General features: G+C 44.3%; 1 protein-coding gene across 2 annotated transcripts in view; it reads left to right on the top strand.

Moving 5' to 3' along the window:
• The window catches only part of svep1 (sushi, von Willebrand factor type A, EGF and pentraxin domain containing 1), a 108,160-nt gene that overhangs the window by 82,800 nt on the left and 3,914 nt on the right, over positions 1-21,446 (top strand). Inside the window, exons 20-46 of one of the 2 annotated variants that reach the window (XM_084923976.1) lie at positions 646-734; positions 2,295-2,391; positions 2,482-2,595; positions 2,821-2,934; positions 3,016-3,217; positions 3,399-3,556; positions 4,015-4,213; positions 4,305-4,480; positions 4,625-4,749; positions 4,859-4,988; positions 5,108-5,278; positions 6,350-6,523; positions 6,646-6,765; positions 6,850-7,026; positions 8,572-8,656; positions 8,752-8,943; positions 9,777-9,944; positions 10,454-11,126; positions 11,217-13,927; positions 14,722-14,956; positions 15,165-15,320; positions 15,778-15,841; positions 16,187-16,363; positions 16,459-16,635; positions 17,550-17,726; positions 18,874-19,044; positions 20,325-20,420. In XM_084923976.1, the coding sequence (XP_084780102.1) occupies positions 646-734; positions 2,295-2,391; positions 2,482-2,595; positions 2,821-2,934; positions 3,016-3,217; positions 3,399-3,556; positions 4,015-4,213; positions 4,305-4,480; positions 4,625-4,749; positions 4,859-4,988; positions 5,108-5,278; positions 6,350-6,523; positions 6,646-6,765; positions 6,850-7,026; positions 8,572-8,656; positions 8,752-8,943; positions 9,777-9,944; positions 10,454-11,126; positions 11,217-13,927; positions 14,722-14,956; positions 15,165-15,320; positions 15,778-15,841; positions 16,187-16,363; positions 16,459-16,635; positions 17,550-17,726; positions 18,874-19,044; positions 20,325-20,420 (7,128 nt within the window). The remainder of the gene's footprint in view (positions 1-645; positions 735-2,294; positions 2,392-2,481; positions 2,596-2,820; positions 2,935-3,015; positions 3,218-3,398; positions 3,557-4,014; positions 4,214-4,304; positions 4,481-4,624; positions 4,750-4,858; positions 4,989-5,107; positions 5,279-6,349; positions 6,524-6,645; positions 6,766-6,849; positions 7,027-8,571; positions 8,657-8,751; positions 8,944-9,776; positions 9,945-10,453; positions 11,127-11,216; positions 13,928-14,721; positions 14,957-15,164; positions 15,321-15,777; positions 15,842-16,186; positions 16,364-16,458; positions 16,636-17,549; positions 17,727-18,873; positions 19,045-20,324; positions 20,421-21,446) is intronic. The other variant, XM_084923978.1, reaches the window with a different exon arrangement.

Here is a 21,446-nt window from a genome sequence, read left to right as displayed (position 1 = left end):
CCGTTCACGACTCGTTAATGTGACTTTTGGATAAATCAGGTCCCGACACAAGCTTGTCAAAGGGATGAAGTTTATTGTTAATGTGTTAATTAAATTTGCTGCCCAGTTTGTCTCACTCTTAGATCCAGTTTTGATGTAAGTCTGATGTTGGCAGCCGTATGCTGCCTCTGTTCACACGTCAGATTTATATGTCAGTGTCATTTCTGCTTTTCTGAGTTGGCATGTGAATTAATTTATGTTAGACATCTGGAGAACATGCCAAGTGAAGTCAGCAGAGAGTAAAAATACAAGAAACTGCTGCGCGTCTGTGTAAGACCGTGCTGCCACCGCTGCAGTTGTGTGCTGTCTGATTTGTGGTGTGACAGCTCGGTCCAACTTGAAACACGATTACTGCACAAGATCAGGGGAAATGGAAATAATTTGGCTTTTATTGCTCGGCGGCAGAATGGAAATGAAAAACACTGTGTCTGAAGGGTGGGAATGAACAGAGGTTTGGACACGCTGCCAGAGTTGAATAAGAATAGTTTTTGTTCAGCTGGATGTCAAACGTCTGCCAGTCTGGTAGCAAAGGGAAAGATCCTCGCTGTGTTTTTCTAACTTGTCTTTGCTTACACTGTCTGTGTTTTCTCTGGGTGTCATGGTCAGGCTTTGGCTCCAGCTTTCTTCCAAAGGAGGAGAGCGTCACTGCAGCTCCCGAGGTGGAGGTCATTGATGAATACCAATCCAGCAGTCAGGTTTGCCTTTGTCTTTTCTCAAAGTCCCACACTTTACCATTAAAAAAGCCCTGAATACCAGGCGGTCCCACAGTGACTGCAGAATGTGGTGTGAACAAAATGATTGCTACCGTGTGTAAATTTAAAGGCAACTTGCAATCTCATTGGCTTTAAAGACGAGGACCAGGTCTACGATCATTGCAGTCAGGGGTTGTCTTCAAAGCAACTTTGAGTCTGTTATATATTAGTGTTGGAAAGGTCAAGTTAGCAGGTAAACACAATTTATTTGTTATAATTCAGTGATTCACTGTAATAAATAATCAAAAATCGCAATTCTGTTGCAGTTCTGTTTCAGTTCTGTTGCTATCTACGTTCACAAAGACTCACTTTAAACTGAAAGTCACATGATCTTACTTCCATTCAGAGTCCAGGCAGAGCCTCATAGATTTAAAACAGCAACTCAGGAGAAGTGATGTAGTTGGAGCAGGATGGTGATTTAACTGTAAAAGGAGACAGGCGCTTTATAAAGAAATATAACCAGCATACAAACACTCAGCAGAGATTGGAGTCGAGTCCAGTGCAAAGAGATGCAGATGTGTGATTATCATCAGCGCAGATTGCCTCAGAGTAATTACACTGTGTTGGCAATCTGTGTGTTTATAAATTAGGCAGCGGTTATTTGCAAACCTTTGCCAAACTGCCTGTGAGCATTTGCAGTGTGTCTGATTGTCGATTGACAGGAGACAGGCTGCCTAACACCAGGTGAGCTGTGCAGTCGCTCAGTAATTGCTTTGCACGCTCAACCTCTTCTTAACCAATCATCAGGCAAACACTGATTTTTCTCATTTGCAAAGATATTCCTTGTTCTAGTTTTGTGTAACTGAACAATTAGGATTCATTTGGAGCTCTGCAGATTCTGCATGTACTCGTAGAAAAAACAAAAGCCTGTTAGTATAAACATGGATTTGCACTTGATTCCTGTTGAATGAACCGTTTGTCTGCCTCCCATTCAATTTTTAAGTGCTCTAGAAACCGCAAGTAAGCCCACAGTCTGAGAGTGAAGAGCTCTACTGGGGTGATATAGTAATATGAGGTCATTAAGATAAGATAGGGCCTGATTATTCAACACCTTTTAGGATTTTTAATTCGACAAAGCTTGTCTAGTCTTAAAAACTAAAAGCTTTACCTTTCTTACATCCACATGTGTGAACAACATGAAATTGCAGGGACCTCAGGAGGGTTTGAACCCACAACTTTCCTGTTTTAAGCCAGCAGTGAAACATCTGGACCGTAGTGTCTGATACCGAATGAAGTTAGCTTTTCATTAAACTTCAATAAATGAAAGAAATGGCAACACTTTAATGTCTAAAAGTCAGTATTTCTCCTAGCTTCTTTTTGTATTTGGCTGAACAGAGACTGTCTCCTATTACTGCACCTTAAAATCTAATATCTACCTTTCACTGCTTGAGAACTGCACACATGCTTTTTCTTAGAGTATTTAGTGCAGAGTTTAGGATAACCATCTAATGTTAACATATTTGAGAGGACTTGACATCATTGTTTCATCTGCTCTTCTCACAGGTTTTCCATGAGTGCTTCCTGCATCCGTGTCAGAACAAGGGGACATGTGAGGAGGTTGGAGCAGGATATGTGTGCACCTGCATGCCCGGGTTCACAGGTAGATCACCCATCAGTAGATCAGTGATAATGATTGATTCTCATGTGACATATTACAAGAACTGGATACACCCTCTGATTTCACGGTCAGGTGCCAAGTGTGAGATTGACATAGACGAGTGTAACTCTGCTCCCTGCCAAAATGGAGGCCTGTGTAAGGACGGCATAGGAGACTTCCAGTGTCAGTGCAAGCCTGGATTTTTAGGTAAAGGGACCTTTGAGTTTGTAGCTCAGTTTGCACAAAACAAAGGTTGTCAGGTTAGGGTCAGTGATTATTTCAAGGCCTTGGAAGTTTAGGTTTGACTTGCAAGTTTCTGACTGCACATTTTACAGAGCTATGACATCGATACACTGTAATATTTATATAATATACTCTATGTGCAACATTAGTGTATCTCATGTTTGTGCTTATTCTCCTGCTGTGTCTCAGGCTCCTTGTGTGAGGCGGAGGTAAACGAGTGCCACTCCAACCCGTGTCTCAATGAAGGCGCGTGTGTGGACGAGGTCAACAAGTTTGCCTGCAGCTGTTCCACGGGCTTCACAGGTTGCACACAGACTGACATAACAATAATAGTTACATGTAGTGTGTAACATCAGATAACTCTTCGTGATCAAATGTCAACAGGATCTCGCTGTGAACTGGAAATCGACGAGTGCCTGTCCACCCCCTGTTTGAACGGCGGCGTGTGCGAAGACATGACCGGTGGTTACACATGTAACTGTGCCGTTGGATTCTCAGGGGACAGCTGTGAGATCGACACTGATGAGTGTTACAGCTCTCCCTGCCTGAATGGAGGCTCGTGCCTGGATGCTGTGAACAGTTTCAGGTAATAAACGTCCAGATGGAAAGCAGGAGTAATGGGATCTGCTGCTTGAAATAAGCAGTACAGGAAAGAGTACTCATTTCAAAGTTAAAGTCCCCTCATGTGCAGTAACTTATTGTGCTGAATTGTTAAAGACTGCAAATAAGAAGTTATTGTACACGCTTGTCTTCTTCCTCTGTGTCAGATGTCAGTGTGTGGAGGGCTACCGAGGCCGGCTGTGTGAGGTGGATGTGGATGAGTGTGATCCGAACCCCTGTGTAAATGGGGCCAGCTGCTTAGATGGACTGGGGTCCTACACCTGCCGCTGCCTCCCTGGGTTCAACGGAACCAGGTGTGAGACAGGTACTATAGGCCAGATGGCACATCACCATGGCAACTCTAGATGGAGGAGGACAGGGAAAGATATAATTGACGTGAAATGTTTTCAGCTGTCAGTTACACCTGACTGTGTCTCTCAGAGTAAAGGGTCTTCATTGGTTAACCCCGGATAGCCTTTTGTCTTTGGCATCTTCGTCTGGACAAGTGGTGAAGATGATGGATGGAGAATTTCATGCAACTATAATAAAAAAAATATTTAAAAAGTGTTTTAAAAAATAGACTAATAACAAATTTCCTTTCTTTGGATTTCTAAAATTTCAAATAAAACACCATATTTTAAAAATATTTATGGATAACTTTTGAGCTTTTTATAAGAGAGTTAGAAAGAAATGTAGTTGGGAAACATCAGCAGTAACTAAAATAATGGGGTTTTTTGCATTTTTAAGTTAAATGAAATCACTGTTTCTTCTCTGTCCTGTCAGAGATGTCCTCTGCCTTCAACCTGGACTTTGAGGTGTCTGGCATCCACGGTTATGTGATGATGGACGGAGTGATGCCAGCGCTGACCGAAATCACCTGCACCTTCTGGATGAGGTCATCTGACACCACTAATTACGGCACACCGGTGTCCTACGCTGTGGAAGGCAGTGATAACGCTTTCCTTCTAATAGACTACAACGGGTCAGTGATGCAGCGAGATTTAAGGGGCAGACGTTTTTTAAGTATCACTTTCCCTTCATGATTTTTTTCTTTCTTTCCGGCGTTGCCACAGGTGGGTGCTGTATGTGAACGGTAAGGAGCGGATCACGGACTGCCCTGCGGTGAACACCGGTCAGTGGTACCACATCGGTGTGTCCTGGAGGAGCTGGGATGGAGATTGGAGAATCTACATCAACGGGAAGCCCTCAGACGGAGGCAAAGGCCTGTCAGTCGGCACCACTATCCCAGGTGTAGTGCTATCCTCGGCCAAGACAGATGTTCTTTGAAGTCATTAAATATGCAACATCAGTGATAATTAGCTTTTTCGTTAGCTAATTTAGTAAATAAACAAAAACCCTGGTGGTTAACCTCGGTGCTCGCTGTCGTCTGTAGCTGGAGGTGCGCTGGTGTTGGGTCAGGACCAGGATCAGAGGGGGGAGGGCTTCAACCCTGTCGAATCCTTCGTCGGCTCCCTCAGCCAGCTCAACATCTGGGATCGTGTTCTCACACCACAGCAGGTAAACCGCGTTAGCTGATGTAAATTTACAAGCACATATATTCACTAATAGAGGCTGACCAAGGATTTATCGTATCCATCCACCTCCACCTTCTCTGGCTGTACTGTAGATTAAGGTCCTGGCCAGCAGCTGCCCAGCTTCTCATGTGACCCACAGAGGGAACGTCCTCGCCTGGCCGGACTTTCTCAGTGGGGTGGTGGGGCGAGTCAAAGTAAACCTCAACAGCATTTTCTGTGCCGGTGAGAGAGCTTCACGTGTTTCAAAATCGTATTACCTCAAAACTGGAGCTCAGTTACAAACCGTGTGCTGCAGGAGAACAAGCAGGTATTAGCCTTCAAGCTTTTTACATTTTCTCCAGACTGCCCCAAGCTGGAGAACACTGTGCCCCACCTCCACGTCTCCACTGTGGATGTGCGTCCCGGCGCACAGGTGCAGCTGTCTTGTGATCCCGGTTTCTACCTGGTGGGGGAGCCTGTGCTGCAGTGCCAAAATAAAGCAGAGTGGAGTCACAACCTGCCCAGCTGTGAACGTAAGACAAAGACAGGCAGTGCTCAGTCATGTGTTTCCATGGTTTTACACCTGTTTTAATTGATTTCCTTTGTTATGTCAAGTTTTGAATTGAAACATAATTCAGATTCAGTCTTTTGTCTTTATAAAAGCTGCAGGAGATCAAGTGGTTTTGTTTTAAGCTTGTGTGTTATCATGCCAAAATATTCTCCTGGAGACACCTCCACAGTGTAGCAAGACCGTAAAGTTATTTTTTAGGGCACATTCATGCAGATACAGTCACAAACCAAGCGCTTTGTTGTTGATATCAGAATAAATGTGAATAAATGTGATCGCCACAGCAGGAAGCTCCAAATGCTTGATTTGGCAGATTTTTGTGCTAGCTGTCCCTCCCGACAAAACATCAAAGGTTTTTTTGGCTCCTCTAAAGATCAAGATGGGACTTTCCACCTTTTAGCCAAAGTATAAACCACTGCAGCTTGAAACATCTTCCACTCAAAACTAAGGAAACAACACAAAAGTTTTGTTTGTTTTTTTACTGGATGAAAAATCAGAACCTATCTGAAGGTAAAAACAGCAAATATATCCTCATAAAATGAATAAATGGTTCTACCTTCAGACAGATTTTCCATCAAGCAGTGTGTTGTAAAAATATGTTGTGTGGCTGTAACAGTCACATCCTCTGACACTGCTCGTTGTCTCTGGTAACACTTTATAACATGGCCCGTGATTAAGGGCATAATTCCCCAATAACTAGATGCAGTTTCATTGTATTCTATTTAAAATTACAGTGTAATTATATTTACCTACAAATATTTGAAGGTAGGTTGAAAATACACAAATAATTATAGTAGTGTGTGAGGTATTTTAAATATTGAATAATTCCAGGTATTTTACATGTAAGGAGACACAAATTATACTGTATACTGTAATTTTATGGTAATTTAGCAAAAAAAACAAAAACATTTCCCCATCTTACATCATAAATACACTGTACTTTACTGAGTGGATTCATCTTTTCTTTTTACATCTTATGGGAGTTTACACCCTTGGCTGTTGGCTGTGTTATAAAGTGTTACCACATGTCTTACAGGTGTGTCCTGTGGACCTCCTCATCCACTGGAAAATGGCTTCTTCCAGGGAACAGACTTCCATGCCGGCAGCTCCGTGGTCTATGAGTGCAATGCTGGCTTTTACCTGCTGGGGGACACCAAAGTGCATTGCACCAACAGCGGCAAGTGGGGAGGAACTCCGCCGGCATGTTTGGGTACACAAACAGCTCAAACGTTTTACAAACACTTTAAATAAAAAATCCCGTTTCTGTTGACAACTTAACAGATAACCCATTTGTCCTTTTTTGTGTGTGTTTTTAATCATATGTGTGTGCAGATGTGGATGAGTGTGCTCTGGGCTCTGACTGTGATGATCACGCCAGCTGTCAGAACACAGAAGGCTCCTACACCTGCGCCTGTATCCACCCATACACTGGAGATGGCAAAAACTGCACAGGTGATATGACAACGTAGTCAGGTGACAAAAGCAGCTGTTTTCCTCCATTCTTTCATAAACCCAGCTGTTCGTGTGTGCGTTCAGAGCCAGTAAAGTGCGAGAACCCTGGGACTCCTGACTTCGGTCGCCGATACGGGAGCAACTTTCTGATGGGCAGCGAGGTTGTGTTCAGCTGTGACAACGGCTATGAGCTGATTGGCTCATCTCAGCTCCAGTGCCTGGAAACAGGAGATTGGGATGATGCTGTCCCATACTGCAGAGGTGAGAGCTGGAGTCACATAATGCTATTGCGATCAAATGGATGGTGTGATTTATTTCAGTTGCGTCTGATGTAGTGGACTCGGCATTTGTTTTTCACAGTTCCGATTAAGCTGATGGAAAACTATGAATATTTTATGGAGCTTTTTGGATGCTTACTCTGCAGCTGCTCAGGTTGCTCAGTTTGACCTTCACAGTTTTGCAGCTTCTTTCTAAAGTTTTGGATGATTTCCTTGTAATAAAAGATTGGCACTTGAATTTTTTGCTGCATGGATTTAATCTGCAGCTTGTTTGGTTGGAAGAGGCATGTAACCACAAGCTTCACTCTTTACAATGAGATAACTACATACTATAGAATATGATATCACATAGCAAAACACATAAATCAGCATTTACTCACATTTTTTCAGTTATATATTACATAGTGAAAATACTGCATCCATTAAACAGCTTTAATGGCTTCAAAGAAGAGGCTTCTAATGAAAGCATGCTCCTCTCGGATAATAAAACACATTCGAGGTCCACTGCTGTCGGCTATTATCATGCAAATGACTATTACACTTCAGGAAAACATTCAGACATGTATGTTGTGTATTCATACACATATACACAAGCAAATATACAGCACAAAAAATGTTTTGTCTAATGGCCGGTGTTGTAAAGGAGCAGTTCCATACGCAGCTGTCCTTTTTGTTCTCCGATGTGCAGCAGGCTGAGACGTCTGACTATGTAACCACGTGCATCTTGGCACTAAGCCACATTCTTCATCACAGAGGAAGAGGAACTGAATTACTCGGCGTCTGCAGATTCATGTTACTGTAGCTGCTGAGTGTCGGACTGAAAGTGAAACGATCAGATGTGCAAAAGCCACATTTGTGTGCAACAAGTGGGAGAAAAAAACAGTTGAATAAATATTTAATGAACATTAAAAACGCACTCATGGCTCAATATAATATTATTGCTCTGAGATCTTCTGCACATCAGCATCACTGTGTGAGGTGCATCTTTGGAGCTACCATTGTTATTATGGATTTGGTTCAGCAGCAGTCTGTCACAGCAACACTTACTGTAGTCAAACAGCATCTCTGCTTGTATTGTTTCAGAGTGCGGTTATTAAACTAGACATTATCTTGCCATCAGTGAGGTTCTTTACTTTACTTACCATCTCCAAGTTTTTCACATAACAGCAACTTGAGGACTGTAAAAGTGAATCTTCAGTTTCACGCAGAAATAAGAGAAATGTATCTGTCTGCTTTTCAGTTCCACATCCGTCCTGTTCGTCTCTTTTTTTAGGGTAACCCAATTTCATCAATAGCAGTTAAAAGTATGAGCATCATGGGGGCACAATAAGCCCCAGATGCCCAACTGACATTAATTTGTTTAAGTGGATGGATTCAGAGACGTCTGTTAACTTGATTCTCAGTGCAGAAATATGTGCGCATATTTGCTCCTCACATCAGTGGGCTGCACTTGCATTTAGTTGTAATTGAGTGTGATAGGTTTAAAAAATTAGCGGTTACTAATCATCTCGTTAATGTTACGCTCCAGCCCTCTCCTGCCCAGCACCAACTGTTCCAGAGAACTCCATCATGACGGGAAACAACTTCACCTATGGAAGCAAGGTGACTTTCAGGTATCATCTTCACCCTCTCCAATACCTCGGGTGTCATGTGACATGTGAAAGATTTTTGTTAACATGTGTCTGACTCTGTTTTGTCTCTACCTAAGCTGTAAGAAGGGCTTCCAGCCTCAGGTCCCCTATGAGTTCCAATGTCTCTCTAGTCTGAGGTGGACCGGGATGCCACCTACCTGCCATCCAGTGACCTGCGGTGGTCCACCGACTGTGGAAAATGCAGACTACACACTAAACACCAACACGTACCTGTCCACTGTCACCTACACCTGCAATGAGGGATACAGGTATGGATAAATTACCATTAGTACTATTAGTTTTTCACTGAATAAATGTAACTTTTATTATACTTGATTGATTGATTGATTGATTGATTGATTGATTGATTGATTGGTCATTTATTTCAACATGTGAACAATATACAAGTACATTTAGAAAAGAAAATAAGAAAGGAAAAAAATACTATACAAATTACAAACAAAAAAAAAACAAAAAAACGTTCTGATTAATTTACATGCTATACTTTATATAGCTTTAATTTGTTGTACAACCCCAATTCCTAAACAGGAATGCTGTTTAAGATGTAAATAAAAACTAAAAAAGAATACTTTCAGCATTGATGCTTCCTTCCTAGATGTGCAACATGCCAATTCCAGAGGTATTAATGGACTCCAGTAGCATCTGAGATGCAGGCTTTTAAACTGAGTGCTGGTAATGAGCTGGAAGGTTCCTCCACTCTTTAGTCTGGATAACGCAGCGTCCATGTTTTCCAAAATCATTTTAAATTTTCATTCTTCTGATGACCGAACAGTTTTCCACTTTCAGTTTACGTGTGGCTGCTTCTTTGCTTTAACTTGCATTTGTTGATGGCACAGTAAGCTGCACAGTCAGTGATTTCTTGACAATTTCTGAGAAACTCTGCCTCTCTAAGATGCTCGTAATTCCCAATCATGTTACTGGCCTGTGGTTGATTAACCTAAATAATTGCAAAATGAGATTTACGAGATTATCTATTGTGCATTCTGCCTTTAGTTACATTTTTTCGGAATTGGGTGTGTATACCAGGTGACTGTAAATGATGTAGAGAGGAGTCTAAACTGAGTTGTATGTCGATACAAAGACCACAGGGCTCCATGGAAGTAATTTGTGAGGCGACAGGGGAGTGGAGCAGGCCTTTCCCCCGCTGTGTGAGAGTCCTGTGCAGCGAGCCCCCGGAACTGGAAAACGCTGTGACTGTGGGAGAGAACTTTGAGCTGGGAAACAAGGTGCACTATGTCTGCAAAGAAGGGTAAATGTGGTTGAAATCTACTCAGTTAATTTGTTTTTAAAATATGTTAAATCTAAATACTGAACACCTGTTTATTCCTCTGCATGATCTTTACCGTCTATGGCATGGTGGCTTTTAAGCACAGCTAAAACAAAGAATTCATGCATTTAATGAAAATGTAACATCAACTGTGCATGAGGATGAGAAATGAGCAGTCCATCGAGGCTGAAAAGCGCCGCCACAGCATGCATAAACAGGATCCAGAGAAACTGAAATTTCCTTGAGAACAATAAGATGACGTCTCTTTTTTTATTTATTTCTATTCGATATATATTTCTGATGATATGATTCAAAATACTACAAAAAAGATTCCCTGATCCAGATTTGATCCATTGGAGCAATCCGGTTCAGGGATAGACAAACCAAACCAAGCATTTTGCAGTTTCTTTGACATACCTTTGCATGCTTTTTCTAAATTATGATGATTTGGGGTTTTTTTGCTCATTGCTTTTGCTCTCCTTCCTGTGCAGATACACTCTGATTGGCCCAGAGACCAGAGAATGTCTATCAACTGGCCAATGGAGTGAAAGCACGGCTCAGTGCGTCCCCCGCTCCTGCGGCCCCCCGCCTGCCATCGACCATGCTGAACCCTATGAGACTCACAAGCTTTTCGGAGACACCGCTAACTACTACTGCACTGACGGATACACAGCCAGCAACAACTCCAAGATGGTTTGTAATGCTCAGGGCGTGTGGGTGCCACCCGATGGCATGGAGGCGCCTCGCTGCATTGCAAACTTCTGCCTCCGCCCACCTGAACTACCACATGCGATTTTAGATTCGGTCAACAAACCAAAATACGCCAGCAACACCGAAGTGAGTTATAAATGTGAAGAGGGCTTCATGCTCAACACTACAGCCACACTCAGATGCCTGATGGGAGGAGAGTGGGAGCCCTCGCCCTATGATATTGGCTGTGTGCCGGTGAGGTGCTCCAAGCCTGAGAGCATTGATCAGGGCTATGTGATTGGGACAAATTACAGTTTTGGAGCCGTGGTGGCATACAGCTGCTTCAAAGGCTTCTTGATTCGAGGGGAGAAGAGAAGGACCTGCAAGGGAAATGGAGAGTGGGGAGGAGCTCTGCCTACCTGTGTACCTGTGTCCTGCTCGCAACCCCCATCCCTCAAGAACGGATACCCCCAGGTAAGCCATGAAAACTGAATGCACTTAAAGAGTCCTCTTATAAACATAAAAACAAAGCACATGATATGTCCCATTTTTGTTCCACTGTAGGTCAAAGGTCGGCTCACTTACAACAGCAAGGTGACGTACGCCTGTAACGCAGGCTACAGACTGATTGGACGGCCGGAGCGAGTTTGCCAAGCCAACCGTCAGTGGTCCAACCAAGACCCCCCAACCTGTGTCCTTCTGACCTGTGACCCTCCTCCTAACATCGTCCATGGGCAATACAAAGGCTCTGACTTCCAGGTGGGCCGTAAAGTGGTGTATGTCTGCGATGAGGGTTACGAGCTGGTCGGGGATGCTACCTGGACCTGTTTGAAGTTTGGAAGGTGGGATAAGACGAGGCCTCCGCGTTGCTCGCCCGTCCAGTGTCCAGAGCCACCACTGGAGGAGAACCACCTGGTTCTAAGGGGCCTGGACTCTGAATCAGGAACAGTGGAGTTATCCTGTGAGGATGGCTACGTCCTCGAGGGGGCTCGGTTCCTCCGCTGCACTCCGTCACAGGAGTGGAATGACACCTTTCCGGTGTGTAAGCAGGTGTTTTGTGGTCCGCCGCCGGCGGTGCCGTTTGGTGGCCCTTCCAGGTCTTCTCACCTGTTCCCATTCAGCTCTATGGTGACCTACACGTGCATAGATGGCTTTACTTTAAGGAAAGAAGGCTCTGTGTCCTGTCTAGCCAACGGGCAGTGGAGCAGTCCTTACCCAGAATGCATCCCGGTTGAATGTCCTCAGCCTGTAGAGATTTCAGATGGTATTGTTGATGTCCAGGGACTGATGTACCTCAGCAAAGCACTGTATAGTTGTAAGACTGGATATAACTTAGTAGGTAACTCCACCATCCTCTGTGGAGAGAAGGGACTCTGGATTGGTGGGGTGCCTTCTTGCCGCCCAATTGAATGCTCAGTTCCTAAACAGATAACCAATGGAAAAGTTGTCTACACAAAACTTCAGTTTGATCACAGTGCGACCTACTCCTGCAACCGTGGTTACCGCCTCCAAGGCACAAAGACTGTTAGGTGCCTGGCCAGTGGGGAGTGGGACATCGAGCCACCAGCTTGTGTGCAGATATCCTGCACACCACCTCAGCCAGTTGAAAACGGCTTTGTGGAAGGCCAGGACCACAGTTATGGTGTGACTATTTTCTACAGCTGTTTTCCTGGCTTCCAACTCGTGGGTCAGGACCATCTAACCTGTGAGGAGTTCGGCTGGTCGAGCTCTGTTCCTGTCTGCGTGCCCTCGGACTGCGGGCTGCCTCCTCACATTGACTTTGGGGAGTATGTTAGAGTGACAGAGCTGGGAGGGAGATTTACCTCTAAAGACACTGGAAGACTGGACTTGAACTTTCTTCATGGGACACTGATTGAGTACCGTTGCCACCATGGCTATGACCTCACAAGCCAGGTCAGGCTGGTGTGCCAGGAGGACGGGGGCTGGAATGGGACAGCCCCATCGTGTGTGCCAGCGGAGTGCCAAATACCGCGTAGTCCAGATCACGGCTGGATGAATGTGACTCATGGCTCCCTCGGGACTACGCTCACATATACGTGTGATGAAGGATATGAGCTGAAGGGGGAGCCTGTGAGGCAGTGTGTGTCAGGTCGAGTGTGGACCACTGATGCCCCAGTTTGTCAACCTGTTTCTTGTGGTGATCCAGGGGCTGTGGATAATGGCACAACACAGGGAGGTGATTTTGTTCATCCTGAGGTATTACACTTTCAGTGTAATCCTGGGTTTGTCCTGAAGGGCAGCAGTACTATTGCCTGCCAGGCAGACGGAAAGTGGACTGGGCTGAAGCCACAGTGTGAGCCCGTGTCCTGTGGTCCTCCTAAAATCCCCGGTGATATCACATTTAAAGGCACAGAGTTCACCTATAATAACAAAATAGAACTGAGCTGTCAGCCTGGGTTCATCTTAAATGGAAAGTCTCCAAGCATCTGCCAGGCTGACGGTACCTGGAGCCACAAGGCTGCTGCCTGTGTACCAGCCCGCTGCGAGAAGCCCTCCCCAATACTGAATGGTCGCATGTTGGGGTCAGAGTTTGGCTACAGCAGCAAGATAAAGTATGAATGTGATGAAGGATACACGCTTAACGGAGATTCTACACGTGTCTGTCAGTCAGATGGACTTTGGGACAAACTGGCACCCCGTTGTGACATCATTAGTTGCGATCCTCCTGAGGACATCAGTCACGGCTACGTGAACGGCTCCAGCTTCAACTACGACGACATTGTGGAGTACGTGTGCTTCGATGGCTACGAGGTCGTTGGCGATCCCATCCTGCGGTGCTCCGCTCAGGGCCTCTGGGTGGGCCCCGTGCCTCAGTGCCAGCCCTGCATTTGCACCCTTCCTGTGGTTAAGTTCGGAGTGGTTCTCGGCCACGATCGAGCCTGCGGAGACCGAGTGCACTTCCAGTGTGACGACGGCTACAAGCTGCTGGGTCCCTCTCAAGCTGTGTGCGAAAAAGGAGGAGTGTGGAGCCCTGGGGTGCCTGTGTGTAGCCGGGGAAGGTGCACCGCCGCCCCGCCTACAGTTCCTAATGCTGTCTTGCAGGGTGGCAGTGCCAGCTTCCCAGAAACGGCTATATACAGGTGTCGGCCTGGCTACCAGCTAAAGGGGTATGCTTACCTCAACTGTGGAAGAGACGGCAGATGGGGGGAACCCAGGATACGATGCGAGCCTGTGAGCTGTGGAAAACCGCCAGAGGTCGCCAACGCTCGGGTCGTGGGAGATATCTTCAGTTTCCCCAACCAGATCACATATAGGTGAATACTGTCATTATTGGAGTGGTTTGTCTTAAATGAGTTTTCTGGCTCACATAGTGTTTAATGTAAATACTGTGTATGGAACAGTGCTTATCCTGGATCAGGTGAAACTACAACTTTGAAAATAAACTAACCATTTATCTCCTCGACCTGAAAAACACATTTTCATACACAAAAAGTCAGCATAAGAGCATCCAGCGCTGCACTCTGCATCTGATTCATCAAAGAACACATTTATAACTGAAGTGCACTTAAAAGATGCATTTCTAATCATCATTAAATTCATGTTTTATTATCATGCACTGATGTTGTAGTTGCATTGAACCAGTATGTTTTTCTGGTAAGTTGCTCTTAAAATTTAGTGACAAACATGCTTGTTCACTCAGGAGAGCATCAAAACTTTTCTCAGTTTTCTTCATTCCTTTGTTTTGATGTGAGTCACGAAAAAGTTGCCATCACAGAAATATGTGGATTTTTAGCTGTAATGCTCTTGAGTATCAATTCTCTCAACATTTTATGCCTCAGCCCTGAAAGGCTGATGGGGTACTACCATCACTGTGGTGTGAACACGTTAACTCGAGAACAAGTCGATGTAGGATTTTGAAATCGATATCTACTAGGAGGCTAAGGTTTAGCACTGGCTGCCACCAATATTTGTATTTTTACGTTGAATCTTAGAGAAACTGGCTTCATGCTCACAGTAAACAGGATGTTTGTTACTTTCCATTTCTGTGAATGGATTAAAATCCAAGACAGAAAGAGTGTACTCTGTGTATCATCATGTGCGTCTGCAGGTGTGATGATGGATACGAATTAGCCACGCAGACAGCTTCCCTGTCCTGCCAGAGCGACGCCACCTGGTCAAAACACAACGTTCGGTGCCGCCCCACCCCCTGCCTGCTACCCACCAACTTCTCCATCCCCCATCTGGTAATCACCGGGAAGGAGCTCACGCCTGTCGGGGGCACCGTCACCCTCTCATGCCCTACTGGCTTCTACCTGCAGGGGTCAGCGCTAGCAGAGTGTCAGGTAAGAAAGATGTTGGTTAAAGATTTGCCTTTCAGCTTCTTAATGTGAATTTGACTCCCCTGTTAAGTTATAATTAACCACAGAAAATCCATTATATGCCTGCCAGGAACATAAAGTGAAATGGCCAAAGGTTACAGAAGTGAGAATGAATGTGTGTAACATTGATAACGCAGCGGTTTCCTGTTCTGCTTTTAAACTGTGTGATAAGGTCGGTGGAAGCTGGTCTCCAAGTATCTCCTCGGTTTCCTGTGAGATGGTGATGTGTGAGAAACCTCCTCCTCTTCTTCACGGTATCGTAGAGGGGGACAGCCACAACTATGGAGACTTTGTCATGTACTCCTGTCTGCCTGGCTTTGACATGAAGGTAGAACTTTTTTCGTCTGGCATCTCTTTACGTGGAAAAACAAATGTAGTCGGTCCTAAACTACATAACAAATGACCACTCAGCTCCTGTGTTCCTCTTGCTTTCCCACACTCTGCCTTTAAACAGCATGCACCCACTGCACTAATGGCTAACAATGAGATTACAGAAAGTCATGTGACTTCTCTTCAGCAATCAATAGGTGTGCGCAGTAACTGAGCCAATAGAAAGAGCTGAGTCACTGTCTTCTTTATAAAGTGATACTCTGCACTGCCCAGTTTGGATACTCGATACAATGACGGCCTTTTTTTAATGCACACGAAGAGTAGAAGCCGCTGACTGCCTTGATAACACTCACACAATAACATTACTTCATTCTACAGTGGAAAAAGTCAATATTATGGATGTACGCATTTCTGTGTGTACACCATCAAATATCCTTCTCCCCTTTTTGTCACAGGGAGACTCCATCCACATCTGCCAGGGAGACAGAACGTGGAGCGGCACGCAGCCAGTGTGTGTTGGTGGGTTTGTGCACAGAGGCAGACAAGGAGGCACCATGCTTGTGATAAGATCGGATATTTAATCTTAATGTTCTATCAGTGATCTTTTTCCCTCTACTAAACTTTGGAACATCCATAAAGTTTATTGACACAAACATATCCAAGCGTAGCCCTCACTAGCTTCTGATGGACATGCAGTGATGTTGTTTTGACAGCAGGCCAGAAACCACTCAGTTCATATAAGAGTTTCAAGGTTTACACTTAGCAGGTTTTCAAGGGTTAAAGAGTTCATGTTTTGCAATGTGCTACAGCAGATACATATACTGTACTTTAACACTACCGCACCTTTGACCCTTTTCTTCACAGCGTCCTCATTGCAATCATGTGGGGCTCCTCCCACAGTACAAAATGCACAACCGGCAGGTGAGCCCAGCCCAGACAATGTCACCTATGTGTGTAATCCTGGGCTGCAGCTGGTCGGCCCAGAGACGCTCACCTGTCTGGACAATGGCACGTGGAGCCTGCCGGTGCCTACGTGTGAAGGTATGGAGGGCAGACAGTGAGCAAAAGAAGTGAAAGGACGTCTGTGCATCAAACACGTCTGACATCACATCCCTGTGGTCTTTCTGTCTTGTCAGTGGTCAGAGGCTGCATCAGCCCCAAACAGATGCTGCACGGTAAAGTGCAGGAACTCAGCCTGAACACTGGGCATGCTCTGAAGTTCCAGTGTGACAACGGCTACAACCTGGTGGGAGATCCTCTGGTGGTGTGCATAGGGGGCAACGCCTGGAGCTCCGCTTTCCCCACCTGCCAACGTGAGGACACGTTTTTCGAAAGAATCTTTACTGGTTTGCTTTCTGACTTCCTGCCACGTGGCAGCCTGTGGTATCATTCGCTTTCTAACACAGAGGCCTTTCAGAATTCTTTGCAACATCACTGAGTTTCTTCATCTGTTTCACAATACAGCCTGTGACAAGAAGTCACCCACTCAGCTCCTCGTAATCTGGCTGCAGTTTGTTGGAATGTGCTGATTTTGGAGTCTTATGTCATGACAGACACTTCCACATACATGTCTCTCAGACTTATGTAATTCATTATCTCTGTTGGCACAAAAAAAAGAAAACAAACAAAACATGGTGTATGAAAAATAGTAATAGTGAAAAATAGAAGAAATTAGATGACAGTGACTTGAGCTTTTGACTCCGTTTACAAATGTGGAAAAGAGAAGTGCAGCAGCCACTGACCACTCATAGATGGTTGGTGTACGTGCAGATTATTGTGCAATACACATGACATAATGCCAGTGCTGCATTTTGTCAGTTTGTTAAGCTGCAACAGATGATGTGACAGGATTGCTCCATGGTCTCAAAATAACCAGACTTTTGTGCAGTGACGTCATATAGATATGTAGATGCGGTGCATTTTATTGATGTATTGGGGGGGGGTGTAAAGAAGTGTAGCATTCACAACACAGTTTTGTAACGTTTGTGGGCCCTAGTGTTACATTGCTATGCTAGTATTGTGTAGTAGAACGATTTAAATGCCTCAGTTTAATCTGCATCTATCATTCTGTCACAGTGTCGGCAATCTTTACTAGTACATGTTGTTTCTGTGGTACACCGTGACTGTAAACGACTAAGGACTTATACTGTTGTATTGCTGATACACGAACTACATCAGCTGGCATCACAAATTTTAAAAGCATATCCATCATTTCTGTCTCTCGCAGCCAAGTCTTGCCCGGCTCCTCCGGGCTGGAACAGCAGCGGGGACAGAGTCCAGCAGGAGTTTCGTGTTGGACAGTCGGTCCGCGTTACCTGCCCCAAAGGTCAGCAGGTGAAAGGCAGCGGCACCATCACCTGCAGGTCAGACCAGACCTGGAGCCCCATCAGTTCTGTGTGTGAACGTAGGTATTGTTATTTTTTAAAGAGAAGATTAATCTCTTCTGTTTAATCAAGTCTCTTCAGTTGTTGTAGCAGCTTTTTAATCTGTAAGGAATCACGTGTTTGTGAGGTGGCATTGAATAAATGTGACAAAACAGAAAAACGTGATTTCATTTGAACGACTCTTTTCAAAGTGAATAAATATGCGAAGAATGTCACGTTTGTTAGCAGGAAACTAAATGATTAAGTTCGTAAATTATATAATTAAAGAGGAAGTTTACTGCTTGTAATTTTCATTTTACTGTCACTGTGTGTTACCTCTGAACTACACAGGTTTAGTTCCTTTGTACCATTAATGTAAACCTTTCTGTTATATCATAGTACAGTTACTAAGTTTAGTTTTTTTCAGTGAGATCATGTGATTTACTCACATTTCTACAAGTACTGCAGCGATTAAATGATGTCACTATACTCGCTTGTCGAAACACTGTAATTTTAACACTGCACATCTTCGCATGCTCCCCTTGTCTTGTTGTGCTTCTCTACACTTGCATGTCTCAGGTGAAGCGCTGTCTCTCTGTTGTCTCACTGAGCTTTTATCAAAACAAATGAGGCTGCTTCAAACACTGCGTCGGCTCCTGTGTGCTGAACTAATTACGGGCACCTCTGCGGCTTCTATGGCAACCTTTGTCAGATTGTCCTTTGATCATTCTCACATGCAGTTGTCCTGAATATGCAGCACAGCAGTGCTCATGTTGCTGTGGCTCGTTGTATGTGTTTGCATGCTGTTTTGGGGGGTTTGTCTCCTACGTGCATGTTTATCCGAGTCCATTTTTGTCCTCATGGGGATTATCAGTAAGGGGCTTTTACCAAATCAAACCAACACTGAACTGTTTGACACATTTGGATGTGTTGCATGAAAATCACTGTCTCCGGGGCTACTGGGGGGTGCAGGAAACACACTGGGTTTAATTTAATAAGCACAGATTTCTCTCTGCGGTGCACACTTTGTACTCACATATGGGGATGGACAGAAATGTTACAGCGCAATAAATTTTACAGTCTGGGTTCATTTTACAGTCAGATTGGTGCAAACGTGTCGTTAAAGAGGCAAAGCAGCAGTGTTTGTAGACGGGGGTAGCAGTGAATAACTCGTGGGTCGTTCCATAGGGGTGTCCTGTGGCCCCCCACTCCATGTGGCCAACGGGGTGGTGCGGGGGGCGGTGTTCCAGTTCGGGGACGTGGCGGTGTACTCGTGTTATGGCGGTTACACCATGGAAGGCATTGGAAGGAGCAGGTGTCTGGAGAACGGCACCTGGACGCCGCCCCCCACATGCAGAGGTAGAGCGAACGTGAAACGGAGACTTCCTGCTTCAGCTGACTTATCCTGTAACTCATACTGCCATGCAGCTTCTCAGCTTTTGAATTCTTCCCTTACCTACTGCTGCTTACGAAACAGAGATTTTAATCTGTGAAGGTCATTAACACGTATGTGCTTGCACTCTGGTTGCATGGGTACAGTCTATGGAAGCGGCAGAAGCAGGTTTGTGGGGGTGGTTTTTGTCTTCACCACAGGCTCTCTTATCTTTCTCTGTACCATGACCGACGGCGCTCTGCTCTGACAGCTCGCCCTGAAGTTTATGTGCAAATACTTTCAGAAGCCTGGATCCAGGAAGAAAAACCTCACCCTTAAACAAGAAAAACACCTTTGTATGACGGGGTTTCCTTTAAATAATTAAATTATTTAAAGGAAAATCGGGCATGTAGAACATCTGTAGATTAAGCTTTAGCGTAACATCTTCAGGATTTTAAGAAACAGTTCAGTTTACAGTTTTATTCTGAGTAAACATGAATCACACGCGCACAGTTGTGGTATGATGGGAGTGTCAGCTGAACAGGATCCAGGAATTTAGACATTGGGAAATTCCTTTTCTCAGTCGGCACAAGCAGAACAAAGATATGACCTGCAAGCAGTTTTATGACTGCGCTGCATTTGAATGAGAAACAAATACTTCACCATACTATCACATTCACATGATAGTTACCAATCTGTCATCACTGAGTAGTCTGCAACTGAATTACGATGTTACGCTCTTTAATAAACGTCACTCTGAAAAAAATTAGTTTAGTGCTGTAAAATAAAGAAAAGGGTTAAAAACATCAATAAAAGAGGTCACATTTGAAAGAAAAAACATGAAAACAATCATATCAGCCTGAAATCAGGTTCCTGTTGATCAAGTACAGATACTAAAGCAGGTTGTCAAACTGATTGAGCTCCACCCTGAATCCCTGTGTGAAACTCAAATGACCGTTCAGGTGTTTTGCATATAAAATATGAAAACAAAGGCTGGATCCAGGCTAAGCTTCCCTGAACAGCTGCTGAGTTTGTGCTCTTTCCTGCCTCCCTGCACACACTGTTGCTGTCCTGATGTGTTTGCACTTCATTTGTTTGTGTGCGTGAGGTTAAATGGCCATTTTTGTTGAGTGTCTTCTTCACTGTATAGCTGCACATCTGGCTTTGTGAGATATGCTCACAGAATAGTAACTCTGTGTTACAGGAACCATTTCTCTGACCTTAATTTGATATCTTTGTCCGTGTGTCTGTGTGTCCTCTCCCTAAGCGGTGTGCTGGCTACAGTGTCAGAACGGAGGTGTGTGTCAGCGGCCCAACACTTGCTCCTGCCCCGAGGGTTGGATGGGTCGCCTCTGTGAGGAGCGTAAGTATTTAATAATCGTAAACATGTTTAATTCTCCCTTTTCACGCCCTGATCGTGATCCTCAGTGTTTTATGGTCAAACAAAGGCTAACTTTTTGCAGACACTGGAGCACAGAGAAGTGTCTGTTTGTAGCTGAAAAATGAATTCTCTCTGGTTTAACAAGACAGTCCAGATGTTTCTCTCATTTTATGTGATACCAGTACTTAATCAGAAGAAATAAGACAGAAATTGTGGTGCAAAAAAACATACGTATGACAGTCTTACACAAGAAATTCTCGCATGCAACTCACAGCTGTTGGCCAACTTCCTGTAAAAATCACCCAAACCTAACCCTGCTACATAACATAATCTGGCTGTGAACTGATTTTCAAAATGTCCCACGGTGGAAAAGATTGAAAAACAGAGAGAATGGTATTTGTTGCATGTTCACCTAAACTACAAGTTATATAGATATATATATTTATAAGAGCAACGAGTCACCAAAAATCAAAACAATCGTTGTGAAACAGTCACACTGGAATTAATCAAAAGGCTTTTAAACATACTGATTAATAAAGATGAAATGGCTTTAATGGCTAAGCTGTTATTTGATGGATTGCCATGAAGGTTTTTTCTGACATTAATTTTCTCCTGATGATCAGTTTCAAGTCATTTGGAAATCCTATCTGCATACCATCGGGTGTTTAGCCCAACCCAGCTGTTGGGCAAGAGGAGCTTTGGAGCACCCTTAACCTTTCATCTAGCAACATCATCAAGACATTTTGATTTTATTATTTAAGAACAGATACCTGGAAAACTACCTGACCGACCATCAGCCTCAGCTCCACTCTGTGTTAGTGCTAGTTAGCAAATGCTACCATGCTAACATGCTAAACTCTTACAGGGCTAGATAAAGTATGCAAGCCAGAACATTAAGTTCATTTCTTGTAGTATAAGTGATGCTGCAGTTTTTGACCTCTTCATCTAGTTTTTTGTCCACTTTATATATATGATGTCAACACGCTGAAGCTCCACGCTGACCGCATG

Source organism: Perissodus microlepis, chromosome 3, assembly GCF_051167445.1.
Source record: "Perissodus microlepis isolate ML-2025 ecotype Zambia chromosome 3, ASM5116744v1, whole genome shotgun sequence".
NCBI lineage: Eukaryota > Metazoa > Chordata > Actinopteri > Cichliformes > Cichlidae > Perissodus > Perissodus microlepis.
Note: the sequence above shows the minus strand (reverse complement) of the source record. Positions and strands in the feature narration are given on the sequence as shown.